The sequence below is a fragment of the Alligator mississippiensis genome, chromosome 5 (assembly GCF_030867095.1).
Source record: "Alligator mississippiensis isolate rAllMis1 chromosome 5, rAllMis1, whole genome shotgun sequence".
NCBI classification, from domain to species: domain Eukaryota; kingdom Metazoa; phylum Chordata; order Crocodylia; family Alligatoridae; genus Alligator; species Alligator mississippiensis.
In genome coordinates, this window is record NC_081828.1 from 111,007,918 (window position 1) to 111,020,290 (window position 12,373).

At 38.2% G+C, this 12,373-nt stretch overlaps 1 protein-coding gene across 3 annotated transcripts in view; it reads right to left on the reverse strand.

Annotated features, from left to right (window-relative positions):
• Positions 1 to 12,373, reverse strand: part of CDH9 (cadherin 9) — a 133,554-nt gene that overhangs the window by 19,851 nt on the left and 101,330 nt on the right. For all 3 annotated transcript variants that reach the window (XM_059728631.1, XM_014597429.3, XM_059728632.1), the window contains 3 exons: positions 5,783 to 5,902; positions 4,316 to 4,483; positions 264 to 451 (listed from right to left, as the gene is read on the reverse strand). In XM_059728631.1, coding sequence (XP_059584614.1) covers positions 264 to 451; positions 4,316 to 4,483; positions 5,783 to 5,902 — 476 coding nt within the window. The remainder of the gene's footprint in view (positions 1 to 263; positions 452 to 4,315; positions 4,484 to 5,782; positions 5,903 to 12,373) is intronic.

Consider the following 12,373-nt stretch of genomic DNA (forward strand, 5'->3'; position numbering starts at 1 on the left):
CTGTTGTGTGAGAGTGTGTTTGCATTTGACAGACTGCAGTCATGACAAATATTGCTTTATGTGAAGTGGCATGTTAGAATTTTTTTCCCTGAGGGCTAGGAATAACAGACACCTGCTGAAAAAAGAGAACAAAACTTATAAGGTAACTTCTTGGCAGCTGACCCCCTTGTGAGACCTTCCCCTCCCCTTCCCCTAGAAAAGGAAAAAATAACTGTAACACCTGGAGTGCTAAGTATAATAAGAGAGAGGGAGGAAAAATAAACCTTTTTGACAGTTATAATCCCTTCCTGTGTGTCCTTGTCAGTGATGATATCAAACACATCTGATCCATCCCCATTAGAGATGCTGTACTCAATCTCAGCATTTTCACCCACATCGGGGTCATTGGCTTTTATTCTTCCAAGAGGAGTCCCAAGCGGTGCAGACTCAGGAGAGCTGAATTGGTACGTGCCTAGAAAAATCAAATCAAACTTTTTTTTTCTTGGTGTTTCATCTCTCTAAATAATAACAGTCCTTCCTTTCTCTGAATTTTTTTTTCAAGTTGCCTTCGAAGTCAAAACACTTTAAGAGAATGCTCTTAGTAACCATGAGTAAGCTTTGAAACAGAGTTCAGAGTTGACTGTCAAACTGTCAAAAGTTGTTTTTTTACAAGGTAATACTTTAAAGACATTTAGTGAAGTATTTGTTATGCACTTTTAATGCTCCTATTTTCCTAACATTTCAAGTATCATAATATGGCACTAACTATTAATCTAATTATTTAATGACAGTATTTCCCCACTCAGGTTCTGTTTTCACTACCTATAATTAAATCATCTTTTTTTTTTCTTTTTTTCCCTTTTCATCTTTTTCTCTTTTCTTTTCTTTTCTTTTCTTTTCTTTTCTTTTCTTTTGTTCTCTGTTTAGTTTTTACTATACACAAGAGTTCTTCCCAAGCATCTTGGGAAGAAACCATAGACAAAACCTTCTGTTTTGAAATTATCTTTGAGAATTACAATTGCATTTTGTATAGAGGTACTTTTATTAAGACTTTATTAGTAACATATACTGCAGATCTGTTCCAAGCAGCCTTTCAAAGCCGTTATAAGTGGATTCATGGTGGTGTTCAGTGAAATTAATAGAAATGTTTTCAGGTCTTTGTATTAATTTACTCTAGTTATACTTGTTGTGTCCTTTTATGTTTGACTTTGGTTAATATTGTTGTAGTCAGGTTTTGCCAGCCTGGATGTGGATGACAAAGGAATTGTAAACTTATATATTTGAATATAAAAATGAATTAAAATTTAATTTTCTGTCAACTTTTGTTTTAAAAAAATAACACCCCCCCCCCCCACTTAATTTTAAAGTTATGGTCCTGTAGAGTAATATGACCATATGACTCTCTTGACCAATTACAACAGGCAATGTAGTCTGGATTTCAATTAATGACCTGCAGAGTTAAAATACTTCTAAAATTATATAGGCAAGTGGTTATTAGATACAAGGAAGTGTAAGGAATAGTGTTTTCAGAAACTGCTGCAAAAAAATGTTATTTATTGTGTTTGAACAGGTCACCTAATAGTGATTCTTGGCCAAACTGTAACATTAAAAAAATAGCCCTTACCAAGGGAATCTTATAAAAGTACGCCTTCCCAAGATGGACTTGGTTATGGATTATGTCTAAAGAAAGTGCAATCCTAATTCAACTAGTTTTGAGAGCTGAGGAATTGCATATCAACCTAGCGGGGTCTAACCTACTTTCCCCAATGATGTATTTCCATGGCCTTTCTGTTTTCTTTAGGAACCGGTTCCTAAATTTCTGCAAGCACAATGATCATAACAAGACTGTGCATAGTAAATGAGTTTCTATCCTAGGTTTTGTCACAGATTAGCCTACTGAAAGTATCTTTTCTATACCTGTATAGATTTGTGAAAAAATGAAGGAAAAAAGTTTGTCAAATAGTATTTCCCATTATGAATTCAAGCCTATAGCTGAAGACGTTGTGGTAGGCTGGTTAGCTGTGATCAAGTCAACTGTAAAAGTCACATATTTCCCTTACAACAGGCTGAAAACAGTTTGGAAGTTAGGCCTAATGATATCTAACTATCAGTTTGGAAGACTTATTCAAACCTCTGGCTTTGCTAACTGAGCCAGAAATCCTCTAAAAAGAAATTTAATCATGATAGATTTTTTTCTTTACAGTAAAAGTAGAAATATTAAAGAGAAACACTTCCCTTGGCTCATGTTAGCTTCTGAAAGTTTATTCTATAATTTAGGTGAGATCTGTGTGTAACACAGTGTTGGCATGTGACACAGCTACTTTGTTTTAGTGCACAATTCAGTTGCAAAAGTTTCTGTTTTCAGTTATGGTCTGGTATAATTAAATACCTTTCTCATTCCTGTCACTCAAACAGAATTCAGCCTTGGTGTTTTAGCTGTGTGGGGCACTATACCTATATGTGTGTGGTGGTGTGCGGGTGTGTGTCTGTCATACACACACACACACCTGCCCTTCCTCTTGTAGTCTAATGCACACAGGCTTCTCCCTGAGTTTGTTTCCCATTCCTTGCTTTTTCACACTTCCGCCTTTACATCGGATCAAACTATTAGCTGTAACTGCTGGCTTGCATAAAGAGATAAAGTTTAACTGTCTTTTAGAGAAGGCCTTAGAAAAGGCATGACTCTGTGAGAGGTTTTAAAATTTCCCAGGAGATAAAAAAATAACCGTATGGGGAAAAAGACAAAAAGAGGAAGTGATCATCAGCAAAGGGGAAATAACATTACTACATATAGCCCACAGAAAGCCTTCCATTTCCCATTTGGTAAGGTTTACGTAGTATAGGGAGGGCATAGTGCCTCTCTACCCTGTTATGAATTTCACTCTAGTGACCCAACCCAAAGCTCACTGAAGTCATTGAAGGATTTCCATTCATTTCAGTGGAAAAATGTTGAAAGAATCTTGAAAGAGCACCAGAAGGACTATGGGTGTAAAGACTTCAGATCTCAGAGTTACATTAGAAGTCTATATATCCTCTATCATGAGACAGCGACTCACTGGTCTGTTTTATAATACAATACAATGATCTCTACTCTGCCTTTGGGTTCAACAACTCCAGTTCGTTTAAATATTATACCATACTAAGCTACTGATATTTAAGCAGTACTTTCTAATGAACATGAATGGAAGTGTTCTGCTTTTAATAATCATTGCCCTGAGGCTACCCTATGAAAATGGCTTTTAATAAGCAAGATTATTTTATTATTTTAAATGTATTATTTTCTCTATATTTCACATTTTTTTTTTTTTTTGTTTTGGAAACCAATGTCCTCAACATTTTATTTATTTTCAAATAAATTGGTTTGTTCTTATAAATAGAGAGAAACTGTTTGAAACTTCAAAAGATTTGTTTTCTAAAATAAAACAGACAGACTGATTGTGTTGTTCTGGTTGCACTCATTGGCATGAGATTCACATGCCTTACAAGTTTCGTAAATCCAGACAGGTGCTCTCTATATTAGCCTTGATGTTTGTTCAGTCTTCAGTGTGTCTGATCAGTGTGCCAGCCAGTACTTCAGTTTGTGCCAATGGCAATACTAATTTAATAATGTGAACATTTTTCCAGTGGGTACCAAACTGAGACTATGATTTTTTTTTAATACATCAAGAGAGTGAATACCAAGCAGCTATCAGACTTCCAACAACTTCAGATCACTAATCAGCTTAAGATCAGATTTAAACTAGTGGCCTAAGATAAAAGAGACTGCCTTGCATTGCACATCCCTTGTACCATCCATCTGTTCCTTGTTTACCAATTTTAAGTCAAAGAATTTTTTTGAAAATGTAACCATATGAAATATGGGTCAGATTACTAAATTCCAGTATTAAGCAAGGACTTGGGGCTAGATTGCAGGCATCTGGAACAAGTGGTCAGGTTTCCAAAAGAACCAGTAAATCCCCATTGTGAAGATCAGCTCCTTAGAAAATCTGAATTCTCATCCATATTCTTAAATGAATTGGATAATGGACTCTTCTGAAAATCTGTCCTTAATCTGCTGCTTTTTAATTAATTTACTCTAGTGTTGAAAACATAGCACTGCAGTTAACACAAATTATTGATACCGCTGAAATTATTTCTGAGCATGGGAGGTTCATTCTTCTTGAACACCTTTTTAAAATAAGTGGATTCTCATGTGCTGTCATAGAGCTGTAACATAAACAGCCCCAAGAGTGCATCAGTACCTATGACAAATATCCCAGATGATAATGGTCAAACAACTGACTAAAGAAGCTTTTTGGGGAGGGGGGACACATTAGAACTATAAGATACTTCATACTCTGGGGGAATCGAGGTGGATTGTCATTAACATCAGTCAGTGTGATGTTCACTGTGGTGGTCCCTGATAATCCTCCCATTTGGCCTCCCATGTCCTTGGCCTGGATGACCACTTGGTACTGCTCCCTGTTTTCTCTGCTCATGTCTGGCAAAGCAGTTTTGATTATGCCTGGAAGAGAAGAATGAAAAAGAGAGGGTGGAGGGAGAGAGGAAAATGTGCATACACTAACTTTAATTCCTGTATTTTTAGAATGGATTGATATAAAATATACTACACCATTGTTACTCCCAAGCAACCAAATACTTTTCAAAGTATATTGACATATATTCACAGAGTGAAAAATAGCAATAGTATAATTCAGTATTTGAAATATGCTAAATCAGTTTATCCTTTGATGACAAAAGTTATATATGCTGCATTAACAAAAGCTTTTAAGCTAGCCTCCCTATTATTTTGTTAAGGCCAGAGCTTTGCAACCTCCAGCTTTGGGATGATCGCTGTAATTATGGCACATTTTCATTAACAGGGCAGACGTTGGTGATGTCCTGGATTTACTCTTTCAAACTTTAACAGAGCCATAGATTTTTTAGGGCCAGAAGGGACCACTGTTAGCATCTACTTTGACCTCCTAGATATCAAAGGTTGTATGAATTCCATTAATTAATTCGTGCTTCATGTGTAATAGCTCCAGGGGTTAAACTGGAGTAGTTTCTTTTAGAAAATTATCTAAACCTGAGTTAAAACCTACCATGAAAAATCCACCATAACCCTTTGCATGTTGTTGTAATGATTAATTAACCTTGCAGGTCTTTGGTTTTTGCTTTGCTCTGTTTTATTTGCCTTATTTCTTATGTGACTTTGTCTGTCTTCCAATTTTCAGCCACCAGAACTTGTTATAGGTTTGTCTGAGAGATCGGAGAGCTCCCCATATTATATGTTTTGCTTTTGGGCACTTGTAGATAGAGACCAAGCCACCTCTTAACCTTTTCTTTAATAAATTAAACAAATGGCAGTCATAGTCTTTCCTATAAAGTATGTTTTCTCAATGTTTATTTATTCTTGAGGCACTTCTCTGAATCTTCTCCAGCTTATCAACAGCTTTCCTGAACTATAAACATTAAGTTGGAGATAGCATTCTGGGAATGGTTGCACTTGTGCCAACTGCTCAGCTATCTTCTTGAAGAAAATGTATATTTTTTTAGCAATTCTTTGAGAAAAGATTGTTGGAGTTATCAGTCATATCATATTATTGGTTTTTAAAGATGGGGAGTTCTGATTAAAGCTTAATGGATACCTGTGTGTGTTCTTGGTTTTGGTTAGATTTTAACAATAGATGGATAATTTAATTGAGTTAAAAAAAAATGAACTGGAAACAAATAGTTGACTGAAAGTCAATTATGATGATCTCGATACCTGACTGTGTCCTATTTCTCCAGCTATTAAGTTAGGGCAAGAAGGGTTGCTGACCTGTATCTGGGTCCACTGAGAAATATGGCTGTCCCTGGAGGATACTGTACACAACTTTGGCACTGTTTCCATAGTTTGCATCATCAGCATCTGTTGCTGTCACTTGGAGAACAGAAGTACCTACAAAGGTACAAAACAAAGAATCGATCATATAAAATGACTTAATTAATGATTATGGCCCATATATGTACTTTATTCTTCTCTTAAGAATAAAAAAACAAGATATTAGACTATCACACGCAAAAGATAAATAATACCATAAACTACAAACATCAGAATAATCCATTGTTACCTATTACCAACAAAAATAATCCTTCCTTCATGCAAAACTGGAATAATATGAAAACCAAATCACACATCATTACAATAAAAACATATTCCTTAACCTACTCTTCAGGGAAAAAAAGAAATACTAAGTAAGATGTAGACTAAGACTTCATATGTTGGCTGTTCTCTGCCTCAGCTATCAAATGGAGCATCTCACTTGATTTCAAGTGTTTTAGTAACTTGGAAAAAATATTTCAGGCTGAACAGAATGCTTAATTCACCTGTAATAAATGTTTTATTTCATTTTCAGGAGCTTTTCCCTCTTTAATAATTACATTTAAATCAAAATTAAATATCTTGACTTTTTGTAGACAAAAACTGTCAAGTCTAGAATATGATAGACATTTTATCAATCAAAAACTCCATTTTTCAGTATGAAGAATTTTTCCAGGTAGTCAAAATGACAGGACCTTCTATGAGATATACAACTGTATCATAGAGTGTTATACAATCAAAGGCAATTCACTGGATCTAGATTCAGAATGAGAAGCCTGTGAAGCCCAAGTATGAAATATTCCCTATGAGAAGCACTGCTAAGAGGCACTGATGTTTTCCATTAATTGAAGTTAAATAGTCTTCAGGACTACAAAGTTCATTTTGGTAATGGAATATGGAGTGAATAAATGTAGTGAAGACAAAATTAAGATGTAGAAAGGCAAAAGAAAAGGAAAAAAAACCCAAAACAACCTGTCCATGTGCAGATGTAGTGATGAGGGAAAAGCTCTTTGGCTACTGTTTCTACCTGGGATACCCAAAAAGTTTTGGCATACAACATTCACTGAAAGCTTAACAACACTTAAACAATTTACTTTTGTTGTTGTCTTCATGATGTAGCTCAGCTACTTTAAAGTAACTTTTACCCAAGTACCAGGCTTGACAAGTTACTGTGAAAATGATCATCCACATTATCAGAGATTGATATAATAGAGATGTCATATCCTCAAGGGTTTTCCAAATATATCAAGCAAGGCTGATGACCCAGAAGAATTATTTCCCCCCCCAGGTTGCAAAGATATCACCGCATAAGCCACTTAAATGTGAACCTGCCTAACCTATGACCTCGCAATACCTAGTGGTAAGGTTTCTGTGGTGGTAGAGTAGATGATGAGAAATATTTCTCTCTACCACAAAACCATGGTATAAAATTACAAATTTTGGGGTTTTTTATGACAAATCAGTTAAAACTAAGGAGGATTTTTGACCACTGATGCTGTAGATTTCTATTTCCCTGCTTAATATGTCAAAGGTTTTCTGCTTACCAAGGGGAACTATGAAAATAATGCAAAGAAAGAAACATTTAAGGACAGACATTACAATAGTCAAGAAAGAAGGTAGGTATTATACCTAACAAGGATGCTGATCAGGTTGTCTACAAAGTCAACAGTTATTATTCCATAGATTCTGCCTCAAAGAAGCACTAATATAATAATGCATTGGTCTCCACAGGAGAGAAAGGTTAAAAAATAGTATTTTAACAGCACTTTCTCCACCTCCTATGTAAAATATAAATTCCAGGTCTTTGTTCAGTACATGTTCCTGTGCTGTTAGTCATAGTAGCATCTAGGAGTTCAGGAGGAATGGCAGGAAACAAAAGCCTTTTCACTAGGAACAAGTTGTCAAATCCAGATGGGGTTAACTTGCTGTCATAAACTGTGACCATATGTGTACCTCGTTTAACTGTTTTGTTGTTTGGAGACGGTTTTGGTGAATGGCTTAAAAATGATTATTTTCACAGGGAATATATTCCAGAGTTGAGGGCTGTTTAGAAGTCTGTATCCATTTTCTTCCTTGAGGGGTTAATATAATTAATCCTAGCATGCCAAACAGTCTCATTTGAAGGAGGTTGCAGAAGTAGCTGTAACCAAATTCCAGTAAGATCTATAGCTCAGCAGTGCTTAACCCCTAGCCTGAGGACCTAATCTGGCCTGCAGAGATATGTTATCTGGTCTGCCAGTCCCCTTTGGTCTGAAAATTTGGCAGCAGAGGAGCAGTGGCAGATGCACAGGGCTGGGGCAGCACAGGGCCTGGTTACAGGCATTGACCATGCTAGAGAACCAGCTCATGGACCAGTCCTTACCCACTCATCCCGCCCACAGAGCCAAAAGGTTAAGCACCACTGGTGTAGGTCAATATCAGAGCCTTGAAGTGGGTGTGACACAGAATAGGGTTCCCATGTGGTTTGTGACAGACTAATGAAACATGTTTTCTTTGACTTGAATTTTAGGCAGGAGGGATTTTATTTTTGGTAGAAAGACTTGAGCAAGAGTTTCACAAAATGAATGCAAGTCATCAGTTCCTGCATTCTACTGTACTAATCATGTAATTAGAAAAAGTAAATTATAACAGTCCAGGTTTAAGAAGACAAGTGTGTGGACTACAGCACCTCTGTTAGCAGAAGTTGCTATATATTGTAAGAGTCAATCAAACCAAATGGAAAAAAGGCAGTGGTTTACACAGCTTCTACTATGTTTCTGTCACTGAAAGACTTGTGTCCTTGGTTATACCAGTAACACATGGAGCGATTCAAACTATGGCTGTGCAAAGCTTCAGGTCTGATTCAATTCGGAGGAGATTTGGCTCAGTTCGGCTGCTGAATCTCTGAATCTGAATTAAATAAGGAGACCAATAAAAAGGTCTGAATCAATTTGAAGCCTCCAAATCAATTCAGGGGAGAGTCGAAGAAAGATTCAGAGATTGGGTGATTCAGGCAGTCCCTGCTCACTGCCACAGGGAGCTGGACCCAGGCTCCTTGCCAGTAAATAGGGGATGGGGGTGTGGTAGGATGAGGGGGGAGAGGACCATGCGGAGAGCCCCGCCAGGCCCCATCCCCTGCCTGATCCCCCAGCCCCCTAGAGCCCCCTCCAAGCCCCACCTGCTCTCCCAGCCCAGTCAATGCCTGCCCTGCCCAGCCTGAGCATCCTGACTCTTAAAAAAAAACAACCCAAACCCCACATTCTCTGGCTGCTGGCAGGCAGAGGGGTGGTCACTGCTGCCCCCCCCACTGCTCCACGCTGCATGGGGCACTCTTCTACAAACCCCCACCCTCCTCCTGCTCTCCAAGTCTCATTGATGGAAACCCTGCCTGGCCTCAGTGTCCTGGCTCTTTAAAAAAAAGAAAAAAGAAAAAAAGCCCTGCACTTCTGCTAGGCAGAGCTGAATTGAATCACTGTCCCCCGAATCGGTCAAATCTGAAATGAATACTAGCTGCTTCACACAGGCCTAATTCAAACCCTTGTCCAGTGCTGTGTTGAGATAGAGACAATATGGGGCACTTCCATGGCTGTCACTTTGGACATAAATAAGGTCACCTCAGCCAGGAACTTTAAAGTGCTGAGGAGAGGCCTGTAGAAGATTACTGTTCCTCTTTTAACCCTTGGGTTAAAATTCCAACCTAGGTGAATAAAGCAAAAGACAGTAATCTAGGGACTGGGAGTTTACTGTAAGGATGGAGATTGGAATAGAGGACTGGAAGAAAGGTGATTTATAAGGGGAATATGTGTGAAACACAATAGTGAATTTGGAAGGAAATAAATCTTGTGAGCTACAATTGTGCAGACTATATATGTGTGCACTGAGGTGAGATGAATGTGATAAAGAAAGGCTATGGAAAAGGCTAGAAAATGATGGGCAGGTCACAGGGGAAGTGGCAGGAGGGGAGGTAGGGGGCCACTAAATGGGGTAGGAAGGAAATTAGAGTGATAGGCGTGATCCTGCTGGAGTCCTACCACAACTGGCTTCACTATAAATGGTTTCAGAGTGCCATAGGAATAGATTTGGCAAAACATTTCAAATTTGAGCACTTTTCTAAATTAGTTTTAAAATCTGTTGTGCCCAGGTTCTGTCTCATTTCAGGAACAGATACTTTAGTGCACTGTAGTTGGGGGTGAAGGGGACACCAATGAAATATATATTGTGTGCATAATGCTATGTTACTATATCCCAGCTGCTAGTTTAGAAACACAGAGGAAATGAATATAAGTACCAATCTTTCTTTCCTAATTTGCTCTTTTAGTTAGCATGCATCATCAAAATTTGCTTTTATATGTCCACTTCCATTTGGGAATGCCATCTTCTAGTAACCTTCATTGTTACTTTTGACTAAATAACTCCAAAACACATAGTAAATGCTGAAAGTGAATCTGTTCTAGACAACTTATGCTCAATCCAGGGTGCTTCTAACAATGAGAGCACCGTCTTAGGTTATAACACTGACAAATCTCCCATTTTTCTCTGAGAAATTATATATAGCCATGGTAGCAAATGTTTCATTTCCTTTCTTCCCAAATAAATGTCAACATTGACACTTTCCCTTAGAAAGGCTTGATTTTGATAAAATACTATTTTCCTATTAAAAATGTACAGAAATTTGTACTAATTTTTGTAATCAGCTCTACTTAAAAGGTTGCTACTTTTCAGCCTCAGGGGGCTAGTTCATTAGAAAACTATCTGCAGTGAATTTTAGGCAGGAGGGACTTTGGTAGAAAGACTTGAGCACGAGTTGAAACAGACCAACAAAATGAAACAGACCAAATAAGATTTATTTTGGAGTGAATTTGTTGTTGGACCCATAATCTCATATGCATTTAAAGAGGAAAGTGGTGGGATAAGGCATACTTTTCAAGTAATTTTCACAACCATACTTCCCATGAAGGGTTTTAACTGGAAAATCAGAGCTTCTATAAAAATGCAGATTTGAGAGGGTTGGGAAGAACAACACTAGGGGCTTTAGCCACTAATTACATGTTCTAGGCAGCCAATATGAACACAAATGGTAGCAGACACAAGGTCTGTACCTGAAAGACTGAAGCAGAAACACGGCTCCTTAACAACCAAGGCCCAGAGGGTTCAGCAGCTCATAGAATTCACCAGTTGGATCTCATCACAACAGGTGTGTCATCATCATTCCAGTGCTGTCCATTCAGAGAATAGGAGGATGGGATCAAGTTTTGACATGGCCCTCAGAAATTTTAATTTTGGGCCAATTCTACCCTACAAAATATTGTTAAAAGAATTCCAGTTTTGTAAGCAAATCTCTGAATTCACACTCAAAACTACTCTGCAGTTGCAGAACTTCCCTTTATTCTAGTAGTAACTAAGTAGTAGAGTAAGGCATCTGCAGCCCAATACTGCTAGTAGAGTAAGGCATCTGCAGCCCAAGCTGAAGATGTACATACACTCCCATATTTCAGGGATATATGTTGTAACTATGTTGCTCCAAGAATTAGACTAACAAAACTCTTGGGCTAGAGGCAATATCTTTTATTCGGCCAACTAAATATTAGCAAAAATTATTTCTCTGCAAGCTTTCGAGTCCCAACACCCTTCTTTGGGATGAGGAGAATTCAAAACTTGTAAAAGGTCTCCCAGGTAGAAAAGAAACTTCATTTTGCACAGGGGATGGAGAGATTGGAAGTTTTATTTTCCCCATGAGTAGCTCAGAATCTTTTTGTGAGAGAGCTGCTCTCTAATAGGTTGATTAGGCAGGCTTCATCCCTGGAGGTGTCCCAGTGTCATGGGACACCTCCAGGGATGAAGCCTGCCTAATGAACCTATTAGAGAGTAGCTCTCTCACAAGAAGACTCTGAGCTACCCATGGGGAAAATAAAGCTTCCAATCTCTCCATCCCTTGTGCAAAATGAAGTTTCTTTTCTACCTGGGAGACTTTTTTACAAGCTTTGAATTCTCCTCAGCCTGAAGAAGCGTGTTGGGACTCAAAAGCTTGCAGAGAAATATATTTTTTTGCTCATATTTAGTTGGCCTAATAAAAGATATTGCCTCTAACCAAAGAGTTTTGTTTGTCTATACATTGCCATGCTTTCAGCTGAATGTTTCAGTCCACTTAGCAGTTGGTATCTTCTCAGAGTACATTTCTTAGGGCTATGGAGAGTCACTAGAAGGGTTGGGGTATGCATTCATTCTTTGCAGTGGTGGTTGCTGCCTCCTGACAAATTCTGCTAGGAGAGACAGATAAGTTGTAGATACTGCCTGTGTTTGAACATGAGAGTCTCAGGGTGAGTGAAAGTCAAAGAAAGCATCTACTGCTTGAAAAATGTCTAGCTTCAAACCCTTTTTTCAGCTGAACCCAATTTAACTAGAATGTTCTTATATGGGTAAATCCATGTAAAACCATGGCAAGGAAGTTTGGTGGCCAGGGCAAAGCCTGCAGCGCAGCCTGCCCTTGCCTCATGCACAGATCTGGGAGCATGTGCCCCCTTCATGCTTGCCCAGGATTGCGCGCAGTGGCAGGAGCTGCCCTTCCCCTCT